The sequence below is a fragment of the Brienomyrus brachyistius genome, chromosome 8 (genome assembly GCF_023856365.1).
Source record: "Brienomyrus brachyistius isolate T26 chromosome 8, BBRACH_0.4, whole genome shotgun sequence".
Taxonomy (NCBI): domain Eukaryota; kingdom Metazoa; phylum Chordata; class Actinopteri; order Osteoglossiformes; family Mormyridae; genus Brienomyrus; species Brienomyrus brachyistius.
In genome coordinates, this window is record NC_064540.1 from 9518210 (window position 1) to 9538262 (window position 20053).

At 50.9% G+C, this 20053-nt stretch overlaps 1 protein-coding gene across 1 annotated transcript; it reads left to right on the top strand.

Annotated features, from left to right (window-relative positions):
* The first annotated feature begins 1734 nt into the window (after window positions 1-1734).
* LOC125747104 (zinc finger and BTB domain-containing protein 46-like) lies at window positions 1735-19875 on the top strand. The gene is made up of 5 exons (XM_049021862.1): window positions 1735-2209; window positions 7915-8776; window positions 13212-13427; window positions 16106-16281; window positions 16542-19875. The coding sequence occupies exons 2-5, from the start codon at window positions 7960-7962 to the stop codon at window positions 16836-16838; spliced, it is 1506 nt and encodes a 501-aa protein (XP_048877819.1). The 5' UTR covers window positions 1735-2209; window positions 7915-7959; the 3' UTR covers window positions 16839-19875.
* The last annotated feature ends 178 nt before the right edge of the window (window positions 19876-20053 follow it).

Below are 20053 nucleotides of genomic sequence, written 5' to 3' on the forward strand. Positions count from 1 at the left end.
TAGCCTGCAGACAGAGCACGCATAGCACAGGGTATATACAGTGCATGCACGGGGTACACACAGCATACAAACGGGGTACACACAGCATACATACAGGGTACACACAGCATACACACAGGGTACACACAGCATACACACAGGGTACACAAAGCATGAGTATGGGGTACACACAGCATACACACGGGGTACACACAGCATACACACAGGGTACACACAGCATACCCACGGGGTACACAAAGCATGAGTATGGGGTACACACAGCATACACACGGGGTACACACAGGGTACACACAGGATACACACGGGGTACACAAAGCATACACACGGGGCACACACAGCATACACACGGGGTACACACAGCATGAGTACGGGGTACACACAGCATACATACGGGGTACACAAAGCATAAGTACGGGGTACACAATGCATGAATACGGGGTACACACAGCATACACACGGGGAACACAAAGCATGAGTATGGGGTACTCACAGCATAAGTACAGGGCACACACCACATACACACGGGGTACACACAGCATACACACAGGGTTTTCACAGGAACTGTGTTCTGCTCATTTTCTGGCACCACATATCCAACGTAGCCTGGAGGCAGCACACGCATAGCATAGGGCATGCACAGCATACGCACAGGGTACACACGGTGTACACAGGGGATACACACAGGGAACACACAAGGTACACAAAGCGTAGGCACAGGATGCAGACAATGTATGCACACAGTGTATGCACAACATACGCACAGGGAACACACTCTCACACACATTCACTCTCACACAAACAAAGAACATTTTAGAAACATAAGCACTTCTGTTATTTTAAATATCAAAACAGAAGCTTTATTTGGATCTGTGATTGAAGATGAAATACGTGCAGGTTTAGGGAGCTGAAGTGCACACAGTTATATTAACCCAGAGAATTTGCTTTTCTTTTCCAAACTGATGGTTTTAGCACAATAGCTTATTTGGCCCAACGGGGCCATACAAGGCTGCACTGGTCCATAGTGCACCATTCTGGTTAGTAAAATGTTTACTGGTTCATGCTGCTTATAGCCCCAAGGAAGGTAGATCACCCTTCAAAATCATTGGCTAGGCCAACCCAGCACCCTGACTCTTGACCCCCGACCCCCACCCATGTGACACATGACCCCTTCGCTCACATGGTCTGGGCATTTATGACCAGGACACTCATGTTGCTGGGCGTCTCTCTGGGGCAAAGGCCTCCTGTCTCCATTGTGTGGGAGTGGATCATAGGCAGGGGGGTCACTGGAGGTCAAATCAAACAGTAAGGGGGGGGGGTGAATGTGTACTGCAAGCATGTATGTGTGTGCAATGACAGGGTCAGCCCTGGATCAGCGCTCCACACCCGGCTCCAAGGAACTGTTCAGAGTGCGTGTATGTGTAGAGCTTGGGGATGGGGGGTAGCGGCATCCACAGGGTAGAAGCACAACCACAGCCAAAATCATCATGATCAATAGGACAGTCATCTCTGACAAACTCTGCACACACAGACTGACTGCCAGTGTAAGGCCACACTGCACAAAAGCACTGCTTATCCATACCACTCATAAACAGTAACCGGTTGACAGGCATGTAGCAAAGGTAACATAATTAAAACATTAACATGAAGAAATTCATTACTACTAATAATAATAATAATAACCAAACAAAACAATGACAATAAAACAAAACCAATAATAGTAATTATTATGATGATGATGATGATGATGATGATGATGATGACGGAAGCTCTCAGTGCTGTTAGTGACACTCAGTCCAACAGGATATGAACATTCAGTGTCTTCTAGTCAGATATTGAACGATGCTGCCCGCAAACAAGCCGTCTTTAAACGAGGCGGTCGGCAGATCAATGTGCCCAGCTGCCCGTTAGAGAGGAGAGCAGCCTATCCATACTGCTTCATTTCCTGCTCTCTACTCTTACTGTCAGAGAGAGAGAGAGGGAGAGTGAGAGAGAGAGAGAGAGAGAGCGCTTGAGTGGAGAAATAGGGAGTGGGAGAAAAGCTCTTCACACTAAGGCGGGCGGAGGGGCAGTAGAAGGTCGGCAGGAAGAGTGGGAAGACGGAGAAAGGAGTAAATACGGACGGACAGCCGAAGAGCAGCGATCAGGGGCTGTTTAAAAGCGGAAGAAGGGACCTCGGCTGGAACCTGCAGTCTGCCCCATGGGTTAACAGGTACGCAGCCCCCACTCCCCCGTATCGAGTCCTGTCATTCATTTAGTTCGCGACTAAATCGGCGTTCACCACCCAACTTAACCGCCTCGTACGCATTAAGAAACCCGGCGACCGAGTTCGTTTGTTACGAGCTAGAGTAGCAGCAGTTACCCCGCTACACCTTGCGCGTTTCGGGGGTTTTCAGTGTCCAAACGTTAATGTCCGTGAGCGAAAGCGCGTCCCGGGTGGGAGGAAGATGGGCAGCGCGCTGCTTAAAGGGACCACGCTGATCTCGCCGCGGTTCGGACCCGAGCTCTGCCGCTTAAAGGCACCTGTCTGTAATACAGTAAAACTGAATCCTTAGCATTACCAGTGTACCTCCCGTACATACTTAAAATAGGCTAAATGTGTAGTTATTCAGCCCCTATCCTCCCACCACCGCCACCAGCAGAGCGTTCTGTCAAAACCCCCCAGAGCACATTTCACTAAAGACAGAGTATTTGCCATTACACACTCTACACCCGGCAAACACACTTTACTCCATATATTACACACTCTACTCCCCGGCAGATACACTTTATTCTACTCTACTATATCTACTTTGTCGTGAAGCTGAATTTTGCTTCTGTCTCTGTGACTTTGTTATTCAGTTCGTCACCCTGACCGGTGATGTGTTAAAGAGTCGAAATCCGAGTAACAATTCGGACAGTCGGGTTTAATCTTCACCTTCAGAATGGGGGGCGTTAATGCGTGAATTCCTCGTTATTCGGAGTCGTCAGTCTTCGCTTTACACTCCGCCTGTCCTCCGGAGGACCGGCCTCGGATCCGTGTAGCTCTCCGCCGAGCGCACAGCATTGGTAATTGTAAGTTTTGCTCTCAGTCAATGAGAATTTGCTTGCAAAGTGCGAGTGTGGAAAGGCAACTACACGGGCGGGAGAAGGAGAGAGCAACGCAAATAAATCAGACACAGAAAAGCTCTTTAACAATATTTAGATATCAAATATTCATGAGTATTAACTACTGATGGAATTGTAATGGAGCAAAATTAAGGCGCAACTCCAACTTAATAAGTGAATTGCCATGCGAAAATAAAGATGTTGGATGAAGACTTTTTTACTTCTGGCATCATCTATCACAAAGGGGCAGGCTATGATAATTTGCGGTGGGGTTCATATTTCACAAAGCCCCTGTTTGTAAGCTTTCACCCGCCGTGTGGTAGTCCGGGACACGGAAGCGTTTTCCGTGCGTGGATACATCTGAAAGGCTTATGTGCGCGTATGTTCGGAGTTAAAATGCTCATCGTTTTTTAAGATTCTTTCAAAACGCTCTCTCTTTTTATCATATTATTATCCTCTTGTCTACAGGCTGAGTTTCTGGCGAAATCGCGTTTTTATTAATTGTCACAGCGCCGGCGTAAGCGTGATGCTGGTGTTCCTGTTGACACAGTGAGGAATCCGGCTGTTATGTTTAGTAATGGAAATAGGACATTCCACAGAGACTGCCCCCTCCCACCACGTGCGAGATTCCCCAGTTGAAAATGCACCCCCCCCCAACCCCACCCCACATAATGTGGCAGCCCCATCTGCCCCAGTCCTGCAGCATCTTACTCTTCAGGCTGCACCACTACGTGGGGGGATAGATGGGGCATTTCCTCTGGAACATCCCACATCAGAGTTAATTTCCGGGACCGTGGGCTGTGCCACCCCCACCCCCAACGCACTCTTATTGTGGAAGCATTGGCCCTGTTCTTGTTTCAGACTCAGTGTGGTGCCTGTTTGGAGGGTGAGATTTAAGTGAGAAAGTGTACAGTGTCTATTTGTGTGTGTTTGTGTATGTGTGTGTGCGTGTGTGTGTGTGTGAGGGAGAGGCGCAGAATGTGAAATATGTGTATGTGAGTGAGGCCTTAGTATTGCGTGTGTGAGAGAGAGAGGGGAGGAGCAGTGGAAATGTCAGTAGCTGCTAGCGTAAATGTGTGTGGGGGCGGCTAGGAAGAAAGGGCAGGAGAAATCGAAGAGCTTCCAATTTGTTGGGAAAGGGTGGGGTCCCTGGCTGGCAGGGGCACCTGCAGCACATAGGTATAGGCTGGGACCCAGGGTCTCGTCAGCGTAAACCTGGACACTGTGGCTCTTGTTTAGGGATGTGTTTGTGTAGGGAACACCCCGCCCCATTTGTGTAGGGACAATACCATCCCATTTGTGTGGGGATGACCCCGCCCTGTTTCTGTAGGGAACACCCCGCCCCATTTGTGTAGGGATCAACTTGGGTGTTGAAGCATGTACCGGCTGGGGGTGTGAGTTTGTATCTGAGTGGGGGCGAGAAAGGCAGTGGGGCAGGGCTGTCATTAGTGCTGAGGGATGTTGCGGGATATAACTGGGGGTCATGTTTACACACAACGCACCCATCCTCTCTGGCCTCCTGCCAGCCTTGGCTGCAGTACAGGGGTGGGGAGGCAAGCTTTACATCACTATCTACTTGTGGTAGCTGATGCCTCCCCCCAACGCCCCTCCCGCAGGTGTCACCCTGTTGTGCCTTGAGGTGCGGGCAGTGTGTGCATGGGGGTGTGTGTCTGTGTGTGCCTGTCAGTGTGTCTGACTACCTGTCAATCTGTATGTCTGCCAGTCTGTCAGCCTATCAATTTGTAAGTATGTATGTCTGCATGTCTATCAGTCTGTTTGCCTTTCTGTCAGCCTATCAATTTGTAAGTATGTATGTCTGCATGTCTATCAGTCTGTTTGCCTTTCTGTCAGCCTATCAATTTGTAAGTATGTATGTCTGTCACTCAGTCTGTGTGACAGTCTACCTGTATCTGCCTGTCAGACTGACGGACAGACATACAAACTATCTGCCTGCCTGTCTGTCTGTTAGTGTGTCTGTCTGTCTTTATGTGCTGTGTCCCGAGTTCATTTCCTCATAGGAGCTTCTTCGTAGTGCTTCATGTAACCTCCAGTGCCTTATATCCTTTAGTTTTGTGTGTCCTTGGAGACAGACACAGACAGAATGCTGCTGTCTGAATACTGACACAGGAACTGGATTCTGTCCTCGGTCAAATGTCACTCTCAAGTTTGTCCTTGAGGCAGAAATCTGAATTGGAGCATGTGGAGAAAGGCAGACCGTGCATGTATCTGTGCCTGTGTGCGTATCTGTATATGTATCCTTACCTGTGCATGTATCTGTGCCTGTGTGCGTATCTGTATATGTATCCTTACCTGTGCATGTATCTGTGCCTGTGTGCGTATCTGTATATGTATCCTTACCTGTGCATGTATCTGTGCCTGTGTGTGTATGTATTTGTGTATTTGTGCCTGTGCGTGAATCCATTTGTGAATTTGTGCGTGCATCTGTATGTGAATCTGTGCCTGTGTCTGAGCTTGTGTCTGTGCTCGTCTGTGCATCTATGTTTTTTTGAAGATTATCCACTTCCTGGAATAATTTTCTACTGCAGAAATTTAGCTGATTATCCTCCCTTGAAAGGTGTATCTGCCAGATGTCTGGATTTGAGCATGGCGCCATTCGGTGCTGGTCCATTTTCTTGGGCGCCACATACCAGCACTGAGAGCTGACTTTTACCCAAGTCAAAGTGGAATTTGATGAATCGTATAAAACAATATTTCTCAACTAAGTCAATGGGGAGCCATAGTCAGTCCACATTTTTGCCTCCTCCCAGCTCCCAACACACTCAAACCAAACAGTCAAGGAATCAGAGACACCAAATGCCTGGTACAAGTGTGCTGCGAGCTGGGTAGACTGTGGACAGTCTGGGGGTCCCCGAAGACTGGCTTGAGAAATACTGGTGTGAAATGTCATCAGTCATTCCACAGTCAGCTGAGCGGCAAAGCCTTCTACTCACAGATCCCACCAAAACCCGCTCAAACTGTCGATTTCACTTCCTGTTTTACGTTATACCGCTGTAGGTTTTACCCCAGACAGGGTTAGGGTTGTGAACCACACTTTCAAATGCCTTTTCCCTGTAGCGATGGCACCAGGGAGGTGGAGCCTAGGAAGCCCCTCCCACCAATCGATGCTTTCCCCAGCCGGTCAGTCTTTGCCGGTGCTAGTGAGCTAATGAGGGCTGATCCAGTCTCACAGCAGGTATAGCTACCCTCTGGGGGTGAGTATCCAGTGGGTCTGGCTGTTGCCCCCCTAATCACTGCACATTACCTCTAGTGCTGATGTGCAGACATGATCACATCATTCTCCAGGTTGCCCCCTCCTGGCCATCCTTTGCCAGCATGTGTGGACCTCCAGTAGTCTGTCAGAGATGGAGGAAGAAGTGTGGGGTGCTGCCCATGCTGTTTGCATCTAGAATCTATGTATGTGTGTGTGTGTGCCTGGGTGAATGTGGTGAGTCTGTGCATGGATCATAAGCTCCAGCAGCTTGATGATCTTTAGATCATCTGAATACATGGGGAGTGTCCTGCACAGGACTCCGTATAAGTGTGAAATAAAAACCAAAGGGGAGAGAGGGGGAGCAAGGCATTATGGTGTTCCCAGAGAGGGTGGGGGGTGTTCATATGGATTTTGGGACAGTGGTTCTCATGCCATGAGGGTAAGAAGGAGAGATGTGTGGGGTCTGTCTGGGGTCAAAGGGGAGTGTTTGTTTGAGCTTCATGCTGTTAAGCGTCAGCGTTTCTCAGCTCAGTCACACGGAAAACCTTGTTAGTGATCAGCTGCGGCATTCTGGAGCCATACCACTGACTTCCCCAACTAGCTGGGGGGGGGGGGGGGGGAGCGCCTCGCTCAAGACGCCTTCGTTCAATCATGCAAGTCCAACATCAATGGACACGGTGAATTTCGCAACGCTGTTTTGATCTTCCCTTTATTGACGTCACTTTTCTACAACATGTTGGAGTAGACATGGGTCAAGCTGATCTGTCCTGTCATGTAGACCTCAGGCGTTGAGATAGTGTTTTTCCTGAAGGCAAAAGCACACTGCTGAGTGAGAGCTCTCAGTGCACTGGTATAACCGTCCAAATGAAGATGTGGGCTTTCTTAGTCCTGGTCCGAGCAGCTCTGTGTAACTCTGAGCGCTAGACAGAATGAGAGCTGGGGCGCGTTGGGGTTCGGCAGCAGGAGGTGAAAAGCGAGCGGCGCCGAGAGCGAGGCCCGAGAGCCGACCGACCGTCCCCGTGTCAGGACCTGTCAGCCAGCGCACTATAAAAAGCACCGCAAAGTCCTGCTTTTTCACAGAGCTGCCATACAGCCTCCTGCGTGACGGCAGAGTAAGAGCGTGAGTGTCTTTGTCTGGCTTGCGGTTCCCGTCCCCAGCTCTAGCGTCCTGAGACAGCCAGCTATAAACACACTCTGTATACCACCCACAGGACTGCTATGGACATAGTCGTTGATGCCTGTTACTAGTGCAACAGCCCATGTATAATTGCAGCAGGTGTCATTCTGCAGTAAGTAACCCATCAGGGCTAGCTAACCTAGCAAAGTATTACCCGGACGTGCGTGTCCTGCTAATCGGCATGATTATATGGGTTTTTCTGTTGGAAACATTTATTTCATGTGTTCCACTGTCTTGCACTTTTTCTCACACTCTCTTTTTAAATCGTGTAATGTTAATTGCTCCAGAGTCTCCATTAAGTGCTCTGGGCCAACCGTTTTGGGAAGAGCGCTATTTATACATAACTTCATTTTGAGCCAAATCGAATGAAGCGGAGGGTGTAGTAGGAGGCGGCTGGGCAGAGCTCGCCGTCTCGTACCAAAACCATTTTGTTTGTCCCCAGGCCTCGGCTGCAGAGCCCATTCCGGCCTCCGACACGAGCAGCGTGATGGAGATCGAGTCTCACTACCGGCACCTCCTGCGGGAGCTGGACACACAGAGGCGGAGCGGCATCCTGTGTGACGTCAGCGTGGTAGTGGAGGGTCGCGTCTTCACCGCACATCGCAACGTGCTGCTGGGCAGCAGCCGTTACTTCAAGACGCTGTATGGCGGCCCAGGGGCGGAGCCAGTGACCGTCACGCGGCTGGACATCGTCACGGCGCGTGGCTTCGAGGCCATCCTGGACTTCATGTACTCGGCACGTTTGGCCCTCACCGGCGCCAATGTCATCGAAGTCATGTCGGCGGCTAGCTACCTGCAGATGACAGACATTGTGCGGGCATGCCACGCTTTCATCCGTGCCGCCCTCGACATCAGCCTGCGCCCCAAGCTGCCGGACGAGCCGTCTGAGTTCGAGGTGACTCCGGGTGGCGGGTCCTCCCCCTGGCGGGGACGCCGCACCAGCCCAGCCAACTCGTCGGGTGACTCCGCCATTGCCAGCAGCCATGAAAGTGGCAGCATCTGCAGCAGAGATGACCAGGGTCCCCAGAGCCACGAGAGTAGGGAGGGGGCCTCCACACCGGCACTGTGGCCTGCCGACCCTCCTCCTAGTAGTCCTAATGATGGGCGACTCCCCGAGTGTGCAGAGCCGCACACGGGTGAGGAACAGCAGCCTTCCCGGTCTGGCCGGCGGAAGAATCGCAAGAACAAAGACACGATCCGGTACATCGCACCGCAGCCAGAGTCTGGGGACAGCCACTCGGGGTCTCCACTGCCCTCCACCCTGTCTGTGTCTGGCTGGAGCGGCAGCAATCAAGGATGTTCAGGTATGGGCTCTGAAATCCCATAATCCTCCATTCCACTACTCGTCATGTAGTGTGGTTGTGATTAGCTAGCTGTGATGTGCCTACCGGCTTGTGCATCTCTTCCAGCTTTGTGTCTCTTTACCCTCCTACCCTGACCTCTCTGCCCTTTTCTCTTGGTATTGACTGATACAGTTCCTTTGGGATCTCAGTTCCAATATTCTCCTTTGGGATATTAGCTCTGATGGTCTGCTTCAGAATCTCTGGTCAATGGTTCCCTTGGGAACTCTGTTCTGATGGTTTCCTTTGGGATTTTGGTTCTGATGGTCCCCTCTGGGATCTTTGCTCAGTGGTCCACTGTTAGTCCCACGTTGATGGTTTAGGATCTCTGCTAAATGGCTTGCTTCAGGATCTTGCACTGATGGTATCCTTCGGGATCTCTGCTTGACGGTTTGCTTCTGGATCTCAGTCTTCTTTGGAATTTTGGTTCTGATGGTTTGCTTCAGGATCCCCTTTGGGATCTCGGTTCTAATGGTCCCCTTTGAGATCTTGCTCCGATGGTCTCCTTCGGGATCTCGGTTCTAATGGTCCCCTTTGAGATCTTGCTCCGATGGTCTCCTTCGGGATCTCGGTTCTAATGGTCTCCTTCGGGATCTCGGTTCTAATGGTCCCCTTTGAGATCTTGCTCCGATGGTCTCCTTCGGGATCTCGGTTCTAATGGTCCCCTTTGAGATCTTGCTCCGATGGTCCCCTTTGAGATCTTGCTCCGATGGTCTCCTTCGGGATCTCGGTTCTAATGGTCTCCTTCGGGATCTCGGTTCTAATGGTCTCCTTCGGATGCTCTCACGCTGTCAGGCTTCTTTCCTCTTTTGCGACCCCCCAGGGAGGAAAGCTCTCTGTGGCTTTTCTCTGTTCTGGATCCTCACTTGAGCTGCACAAGACAATGTCCCAGTTTTTTTCCACCACAGCAAAGGAAAAAACCAACACCCCCCCCCCCCCCTCCCCGCCCCCGCCAGCCCCCCACTACCATGTCATGTTGGGCAGCAGCCTGACCTGATAAAATATGGAGGAGCTGGTGGGGGCAAGCGCATGTGTCTCTGGAGGGAGGGGGAACAGTCCTCTGGAGATGGTTGCTTCAGAATGCAAGGCACATTTTTAAAGGATAGTATTTTTCCTGTAATTTGACATGGTCGCCTCTCACCCTGCCCCCCACCCCCATGCTCATGAGCACCTGACAGGTGGGGGGAAGTGGCACTATCCCCCGGCTACTCGGGCTGCTGTGCCTGACTCCCTCTCAGCAGCTGCCCTGACACTGGGCTTACACCCGGTGACCCACCCACCCCCCAGCACAATAACTGTAAGTGCTCACAGCATAGCCGAGTGAGGCTGTGCACAAACCTTTGTGAAAGCCCCCACCTACCCACCCAGTAATCTGCATAGCTTCCACTGATGAGGTCACTGCAGTTGACCTCAGTGCAATGGGGCAGACACACACACACACACACACACACACACACACACACACGTTTGTATTCATATATTTCTGGGGACATTCATTTCTCCTGGCACTACCCTAAATCTGATTATGACGACCTTAACCCCTGCCCAGCCCTAACTTTAACCATAAGTAACCAAACAAAATACAAGTCTTTCGGCATTTTTAGTTTTTTGATTGTAGTAATTGATAATGTAATATATACATGACCACACACACCCAAAAACGCACAGACAGGTCGGGCGACGGGGCGTGTCAGGAGAGCCAGGTGTTCACCTGCTCAGCCTCGCTCTCGTCCTTCTTTCTGCTCTCTCCTTCCCTTTCTCTCCTTTCCATTGTTCACCAGCTCCACGGTTGACACAGTGCTTGTGTACCTGACGGGGCCCAACGGCCACTGCGGCTCGGGTTTCAGGAGGAGACCTGGGGTCCTCATGCTGGGTCTCTGGCTGCTTCAGCGCGGGGGCCTGGCGGGCTGGAGCGTGTGTCTGCACCCGCGCCCACGCCGCCCCCACCCCCCCACACCCCCCACACCCCCCACACCCCCAGCTTTCCGATTGCTAACTTTGCGAGCCTCTTTCGCATTCCTGCCCCCCTGCTGCTGCTGTTAACACTGCCCACGTTACCTTGAATCTACAATCGCCCCAGTGCACCCCCCCCCCGCCACCTCTCTCCCTCCCTCATGTGCTCTCCTTTCTCCTCAGACCCTCCCTCCCTTCTGCCTGAGGGTCTGTTTAATTTACCCCCCCCCCCCCCCCCCCCCATTGTCCTTTGTGCAGTCTGGTTTGTCCCTAAAAAATTAAAGTGAGTCAGAGAGCGAGAGATAAATGGCTTTGTGTGTTTTTGTAGCAACATAAATGAAGCAGCGAAGCAGCTGAAATTAAACTGTGGTGGGGGGGGCGGCGGGGGGGCTGCCGGTGCTGCAGAGACAGGGGGGAAGGTGGAAAACAGCCGCTGGGAGACAAACAATAACATGTCTCTGTACCCCCTCCCTTAGTAACCCTGCGTATTTTTCATTCCTGTCTCCCACGCCCCCACATGGCCGCTGATCTGACTCCCAGTTTCTGCCTAAAGGCCCCGCTGTCCCCCCCCCCCCCTCTGTGATAAAGCCTCATTTCATGCGAGCGAAGCTGGAGCTCTCGCAGAAAGGTGATGTGTCCTCCTTCACAGAGGTAGTTACTGTTGTGCCCTAGGGTTGGCATGTTTGGCCTTAGGTCCCCTTACATGTAAGGAAGGATCGTCTGTTTCTAATGGAGGGTTAGGGATAGAGGTGCTGTACCTTAAAATGTGGCAGACTTGGCTTCACCTAAAGGTATGGCGCGCCCTGCTGGTCGCTCTGCGTAAAGGCGTCTCGTCATTAAAGACTCCCTGCGCCTAAACAGCCAGCTGACCTCGCCAAGCTGTCCCCAACCTGTCATTTGGCATGTGGCACCTCGGCTGTGACGTTTCAGGTGACCTGGTGACCCTAAATCAGCCCTGGACGGTGACTCTGCTGACCGCTGAGCACCTTCCCTGCGCTAACAGAGCCTCGTGGCCTGAAGGCTTCTCCTGTCAGCTCCCTCCTCCCATGCGACGCGCCCTGTGGCCCCATCTAAAAGCAAGGACGCCGGTACGTCGTCAGTGTCGGTCCCGCAGGCCCGTCAGGCGTGCTGTGGTCACGGCAGATGCTCAGGTCCATAATTACCCGCTTGCTGTACGCCATCTGCCGCTAGCAGCCGAACTGCGGCTCCGCCGGCATGATGCTCTTCATGGGCGACCATCAGTCACTCGCTGCCCATGACCGGCGCTGCATGTGCGCCTGAGGGTGGCAGAGGGTGGCAGGGGGGAAGTTCTGGGCAGGGATTTTGGCACCTTCCATTTGATTTGAGCTGGCCCTGTTCTTTGTCTGTGGGAGGAATCAGCTTTCATATTTACTGTGCATCGCCCCCCCCCACCCCCAGCCCTGACTCGAAAGCACCCCCCCGAAGCTGTAATTAACTCTGCTCCGTGTGGCCATGTCTGTGAGAGTGCTTGTCAAAAGCAGACTTATCCAAAGCTATAACTCATGATTATCCTGGCTTTCCCCAGGACATTGCAAGGTGAGCACTGTGTTAACGGGACTCTATGGTTCAACAGCAGAGCCTCTTCTTGTCCCGGTCACCTTTTGGGAACAGCCGGGCCTCTTCTGGACCTGGCTGCCTCTAGAGAACAGCAGGACCTCTTTCTGTCCTGGTCGCCTTTCGGGGACAGTAGGGTCTCTTTGGGGGCCCGGCCGCCTTTCGGGGACAGTAGGGTCTGTTCTGGTCCCGGCCGCCTTTCAGGGAGAGCAGGGTCTCTTTGGGGGCCCAGCCGCCTTTCGGGGAGAGCAGGGTCTCTTTGGGGGCCCAGCCGCCTTTCGGGGAGAGCTGGGTCTCTTTGGGGTCCCGGCCGCCTTTCGGGGACAGTAGGGTCTGTTCTGGTCCCGGCCGCCTTTCGGGGACAGTAGGGTCTGTTCTGGTCCCGGCCGCCTTTCGGGGACAGTAGGGTCTGTTCTGGTCCCGGCCGCCTTTCGGGGAGAGCTGGGTCTCTTTGGGGTCCCGGCCGCCTTTCGGGGACAGTAGGGTCTGTTCTGGTCCCGGCCGCCTTTCGGGGACAGTAGGGTCTGTTCTGGTCCCGGCCGCCTTTCGGGGACAGTAGGGTCTGTTCTGGTCCCGGCCGCCTTTCGGGGACAGTAGGGTCTGTTCTGGTCCCGGCCGCCTTTCGGGGACAGTAGGGTCTGTTCTGGTCCCGGCCACCTTTCGGGGACAGTAGGGTCTGTTCTGGTCCCGGCCGCCTTTCAGGGAGAGCAGGGTCTCTTTGGGGGCCCAGCCACCTTTCGGGGACAGTAGGGTCTGTTCTGGTCCCGGCCGCCTTTCGGGGAGAGCAGGGTCTCTTTGGGGGCCCAGCCGCCTTTCAAGGACAGCACCCCGAGTCTCTGTGGCCTGTAATGATTTGCTCCTCCTCTCCTAGTGGCTGACGCTGCCAGGGAAGATCACAACGGTCCGGGTGGCTACGGTGACCACAAGGAGCCCCATGAGGACACGTGGCACACAGGGGTGTCAGAGAAGGCTAACCTGCAGGTGGCGCTGTCTGGTAGGAGTGGCATGCTGGCAGCACACGCTGAGCTGCTAGAGGAGGAAGCTGGACTGCTGCTGGAGCACCTGCCTCACACAGGAGGCGGGTCTTGTGAGTCTGCCCGCCGTTTCCCAGGTTACCGCCAGCCACAACCCCCTGAGCAGTGCCCTTCCCCCAACACACTGGCACTGCTCTCCCTTAGGTCCTCTTCTCCATCCATAGGCCCTTCCTTCCTCCCTGGGGCCTGAATTTCCTGATGTTTCAGGAATACAGATACGATGTGGAGAAAGCTGCTGCCCTCCTGTATCCTCCAGGCAGGACACTCTTACTGCCCTGTGAGGTGCACTGTTTACTGTAGGCTGTAGGCCTCCTTAGAACACGACTCCTGTATCCCACATCCCAGCGTGGTGAGCGACTCCACTCCGGGGGGGGGTGTAACTTGAAATCAGCAGCTTCGTCCTACGATTTTCACTGGGAATGTAGGAGAACCCACCCCTCACACACACCCACAGACATCCCTGCCAGGACTGCCCCAACCTGCCCTCTATAAACAGGAGAGGTAGAAGGAGAGCGAGAGAGCAGGAAGATGAGAGGACGAGGAGAAACCTGAGTCTTGCGCCCTGATGATGGCCTACATGCAGGGCCCAGGCGGGGGGCCCATGGCCTTTGTTCCGCTGGCCTTCCTGTCTTTTGGGGTCCAAGTGATCTAAAAGCCCCCCTTGGAAAATGCCAACCTGACAGGTGGGGCGGTGACCCCTGCCCCAGCCCGTGTTTCATACATCTGCAGGACGGAATGAACCTGAACACCAGCCTGCACCCCCATGCCCCCCCCGCCCCCCCCCCCCCCCGGTGTCTGCTGAGGGTCAGGCCATCTGTCTGCTGGTGGGGAGGGGGGAGGAGGTTATACACATGCAAGTCAGTGATGAGCAAACAAACCTGTTAAAAGGCAGCCCCCCCCCCCCCATGGGAAGCCCATGTCTGCAGAGGGACAAAGAGGGTTTATCATGCTGCAGCTGGCCAGGTTCAGGCCAGGCAGCCTTATGAGGGAGCAGAACAGTCCTCTGTGCCACTTTGTGGGGGTCAGACCCCGGACAAACACCCACTCCCCATTGTGCCAGTGTCCAAAAATGTTGATGAAATGATGCTCTATTTGCCCTTTGTCTGAGTACAGGTACTTTGGAATGTTTCTTTTCATATATCCTATCCTCTTCCCCTTTTGAGACATATATATGAGGTGAGAGTAAAGCTTGGGGTCTGAGCGCAGGGTCAGGCCACTTATCAGGCACCCTGGGGCATTTTGGGGGTTAAGGATCTTGCCTTCAGGTCCAACAATAATTCTGCAGAGGCCAGGGCTCAAACCAGGGACCATCTAAGCACAGAGGTATAACCCAAGCCAGTCAAAAAATTAGCTCTGTAGAACTTAATAGGGTTGCGTTTTGGTTTAAGTCTACTGTCAGATTCTGCTACTGGGGGTGGGGTTTCAAATGGGCAGCACCAGCAAGTGTGTGGAGCTTACTTATTCGCGTGGAGAGACCCTGCAGTCATGTGCGCTTTTACACACAAACTGCTGGGGGCTTCTGTATTTGTATGATGAGGGAAGAGAAAATGTGTATAGCCTTTATTAGAAAATGGGATCTTGAAATCACTGGATGTGTTAAGTCTGATGCCACAGCGCCACCTGCTGTAGCTTTTCCTAATTGCGGTATTTTCTTGCTTTGCTCAGTTCTGACCAGCAGAAGACATTTGTTAAATGTCCAGTCCTCTTTTTGCAGAACCAAAAAATGTTTTTTTTTTTTTTTGCGATTGACTTTCTGCTGCCTTTAATGAAATATATGTCGTCAAATTTGGTGTAGTTAACTACATGATTAATACCTATCAGGTGTCCTTTTTGGGTGGTTTTATAAGCGCTCTTTGGCTGTCTGTAATTATCTATAAAGGGGTAAACTCCACGAAAGCTCACAATTGCAAGCACAGAAAACATAGTCACTGTGTAGCTGATTTTAGACCGAAGTGAACGTGTAAATGACATGTAGCCTCCCGCGGCTGTCGTGACGCTGTCCAGTGTTTCACACCCACCCCAGAGGCGCCTATTTAAGAGATATCGATTGCTGTGCTCCGGAAAGACTGGCGATGTTGATGCGGAGACAGAATCACCTCTTTTTCCCGCATATTGATGTCAGGGAGACCAGACGACACCGTCACTGTCGATCTCTCCGGCATGTCTGCTGTGGGGGAAGCAAGCAGACCTAAGGCCTTTTCATTCAGGCAATGATGAGAAAAGAATAATATCTCTCAAATACCCGCCCATAACAAAAGATTCATTCAGCGTGGAGAACTGGCAGCGGGCGTGTTTAATTGTGCCGTAAACTCCTCAGGAGACGGGGCTGAATGCTATAAAGCATATCATATTATTGCCTAATTTACAAACCATTTCGTTTGCTGTTTGCATTGGGTGCTTTTGCAGAAAGACGTCGGAGACTCGGTCATTTTCACCTCCGTTTTTCCGGCGCTTTCTTTTAAGTCGTAGTTTGGATTAATTTAAAACCTGTCAGCAGTCGGGGTTGAAACTCGCACACCGTGTATGTGATTTTCATAATACTGACATTTGTGTCCCGTAAAAACAGGATGCGACGAAAGGTAGTCGAAGGCTAAAACCCGGCTAAACAGACCAGATTAACGTGAAACCCGAGCAAGCAGAGGCGCCTTGCTTTCTCCACCGGGAGAAACATTAGTTGTATGATGGGCGCCCGGCGTCCGCCGCTGACTCTCCCCATCCTTCATCCATCCAGCCGGCGACTTCGCGGTGGTCCGGAAGAAGTTCCGCTGCCCCTGTTGCAGCTTCTCCGCTATGCACCAATGCATCCTGAAGAGGCACCTGCGCTCGCACACCGGCGAGCGGCCATACCCCTGCGAGACGTGCGGCAAGACCTTTACCCGCCGGGAGCACATGAAGAGACACACGCAGGTCGGTGTCCGGCAGGGGGCGATACGGAGTCGGTACACAATGCGTGTCTAACAGCTACACAGAGAGGAGCCTGTAATAATTCACTGAGTACATATGGCCGTGGAGTGAAAAACATTAAATGTAGTTATTTTGATTTCTTCTTCAAAGCTATTTTGTGGGGTTACACTAGAACATAGAGCAGGATAGCAAGGTAGCGCTGTGAACCGTTTTCGCGCTAAGTTGGTTGAGCCCACCTTCAGGGATGCGTGTCTCTGCCGCAGGTGCACAGTAAGGATAAGAAGTATACCTGCAAAGTGTGCAGCAGAGCCTTCGTGTGCGCAGCCAGTGTGGGCATCCGGCACGGCTCGCGCAGGCACGGCATCTGCTCCGACTGCGCCCGGCCCGGCGGCTTGCGGGGGGAGCCGGTCACTCCCGAGCGAGCGGCCGGCGTCCACGAAGGAATGCCGCGCGACGGCAACGAGGAGGCCGGTTTGGGAATGCTGGAGGACGAGAAGGAGGGCAGCGACTCGCAAGAGATGGACGGAGAGACCCGTAGAGAGTCCCACTGGGTTTCCTAGTTCAGATGAGCGAGCAATAAACCCCACAGGAAACGTCAATATGCAGCGTTCGACGACGGCGTTCCCGGTACGCTTGGGGGACGCCCTATGCGGTATCCCGGCTTTACTTCTCTCTGGGCCCTAGGCAGCTCATGGGCTGTCACGCCGGGGTGATGGAAGTCCCCCCTCCCTCGGTGCGCCCATGCTCAAAACCTACTTGATCGGGCGGCTGCCGGGGGCATCGGCTGGGTTTGGTGCTCCAGATTCGGCCCCAAGTCCGTCCTGCTCTAACGGGACACGCTCACTCTTGCATTCATTCCAGAATCACTGCGTCATAAATTCAGTCGCTCTGCAGACTCGGTGCGATCCGAAATGTATACCTTTTTTTACGATTTTGTATTCCTATAAGAAAATATTTGAATATGAAACAATTCAAGCTGAGTTCCCCCCTAAAGGTACAGCGTCTCCCTCCCCGAAAATGGACTGACTGCACCAGACTGATTTCATCTCCAGATCCCTGACAACTATGCCACCTATGGTCATGTCTTTCATAACCTTTCTGAATGTAATCTGTTAATATCTGCATATGACAAACACAAGGAGCTGTTATCGGGAGAGAAAGCAGTTCGACTTAATGCAGGATTATTCCTTGTGTTCACTGCATCCCTGTTTCCCGAGTAGTACGACAATCACATTTTAGTGAAGGATCCCGTGCTCTTTAATCCGGAACGAGGGGGATGCCCTGTTCGGGTCCCGCTTGCCTCCTCGTCTCGCCCTGTGGCTTGGCCTGCCCGCACTGATTTTTTTAGGCACGGTCCATTAGCATCTAGCCACGGAGAGAAACAATCACACAAAGCTGTGGGAGTTTGGCTGCGAAGTCGCATCGCTGTTTTAATTTTATTTCTGGGATGTTTAAGATGGAACTATGGTTTTTAAATATGATATTCCCTTTATTATTAAAGTTCCATTTTACTGTTTGTTCCTGGCAATACAAATAAGTTTAATATTTGTTTGGTGCGGCTAAGAGGTGGATGCTAACTTTAGCACTCGTTTTTTTAAATATCTATAAATATATATATATATATATATACAGTGAGAATTTTTTTTAAATAACTACCTTGTTCGAAAATAAGCCGTGTGACTATGTTACTCACAAGGCTGCAGCTGTTGATACATGATTTTAAATGCTAACTTATTTGCTATATATAATATATAAAGGAGTGTGTATATATAAAATATATAGCACAATCTTCTATACCAAAAATCAAATATACATTATAACTCGTATAAAGTCTTTTCTTTTGTCGAATAGCTAGTTTTACGATCAGAATGTAATTTGTTTCGCATTGAATGTGTTTTTGCTGTTTAAGCTATGTATATACAAATAATTTTTCTAATGTGGAGCTTCTCAGTCTCGTGGGATGGAGGGACTGGCATCCTGCTGTGAGTGTTTGTGCGCTTTCTTCGCATGCTGATCCACAGCTGCTCACCAGCTTTCCAAGAGCGGGATCCCTCCCGAATACGGGGAAGACGATTCAAACCTGCTGCCGTGACGCCATGACGCTACGGACATAAAAGATCAAATTGTTCAAGCCTCAGGGTCCCTTAGCAGCTCCATAGCGATTGAGGCATAAGGCGCCGATGATGCAGGAAATGAGCTGTAAGAGAGGCGGTGTGCGGGGCTGCCGCTCGCTGTCAGTCTCTGTCCGCTTCTGCCGCTTCCTCGCACTACCTGTATTAGTCTCAATTTCCGTAAACCGACTGGGGATTGACAGTAATGCCCAATAATCTGCCGCCGTCGGTCTGATGGCCTGTGTTTGCTGACAGCTGTCCTCTCAGGATAGCCTACTCACCCAGCACGAATCCTCTCTCACACACTGGGCTTTTTAAATTAACAAAACTAAACTTTATACTAGTAACACTGCAGTAGGGAAATGGGGAAGACAATATTGGGAAAACGTGTGACATTTTCACCCTAGAGAGAGTCAACTTATGCAAACGCCCTGCGTACTTGTAGAAACTCACTATCAAGTGCATTTTCATGGACAGGGGACAGCAGGAGGAAGTGTAACACACACACACTCACTCACTCACTTTATACACTTTATACCACTTCCTCGCTCTTGACTTTGTTTTATCACAGACTGATAGCATTATCAGTCAACTTTCAGTGTTCCTTTCGTTTGCTAGGTGTGTGCGGGTCCTGCTTGCTGCTACAGGACAAGGAGTGAATTTCAAGATAGAACTCAGATAGGCCTATTTTCAAGATCTGTTTAGGAATGCAGCGCATTCATTATGAAATATTTGGCAATAAACAGTCATTATTGTGAAACATTAAAATTATACGAACATTATAAGAATTGTGTATGCAAATTAGGGGACATTTCCCAATATTGTCTATAATGTACAACACACAGTATTGTATAATATACAGTTTACTGTGCTGTTAAGGAAAATTAAAATATACACCGCCGCACAAACACTGCATTTAAACGAATTTTTACACCTGAAGATTTCTTAGAAAACTCACTCTGTAAAGTATAAACATGTGCAGGAAATAACTATGGGTACATTAAACTCATTATCAGCTTCACATATAAAGCCATATATACAGTATGAGAGTTTTGGGATCGTATTAAACTGTAGTTCATTTTTTAAAAGTTATATTACTCTGATTGGTCTGAGTGCTGTCTCTTGTGTATGCTTGTTTTACATGATCTCATGATGTATTCTTCCAAAACGGCTGATTTTTTTTAATTGCCCTTCTATTCCAGTGTATTTCTCTGTACAATGTGGACTTTGGTGTTGGGTATGAAGCCGTCTTTTTGTACTTTAGGCGCTGTCTAATTGAAAGCAGAGCCAGAAAAGCAGTTTGTTCTCATTTTGTGGACTTGATATTACCAGAAACCTTTTCCTACTTTGTACATGACGTGAGTACTCTTTTTTTTTTTTTTTAAAGCTATGCCTCTTTGCGCCACCTGTTGGTGGCAATTAGCTTGACAATGAATTGCTAATCAATCATTCCCAATAAATATGGAAAGTGCTGCTGGAAAAACCACTGGTGTTTCCTGCATTTTAGTCTGTTATTGGGTCAAATCCTAACTAACTAATATATGATATTCAAGGATAAAATATTTTACCTTAAAAACAGTTCAGTTTCACCTGAGTTAGTGCTATGAAAGACAGATCCTGTAGGGGGCAGATTAGGGAAGATATTACTATAGGCACAATCTTAG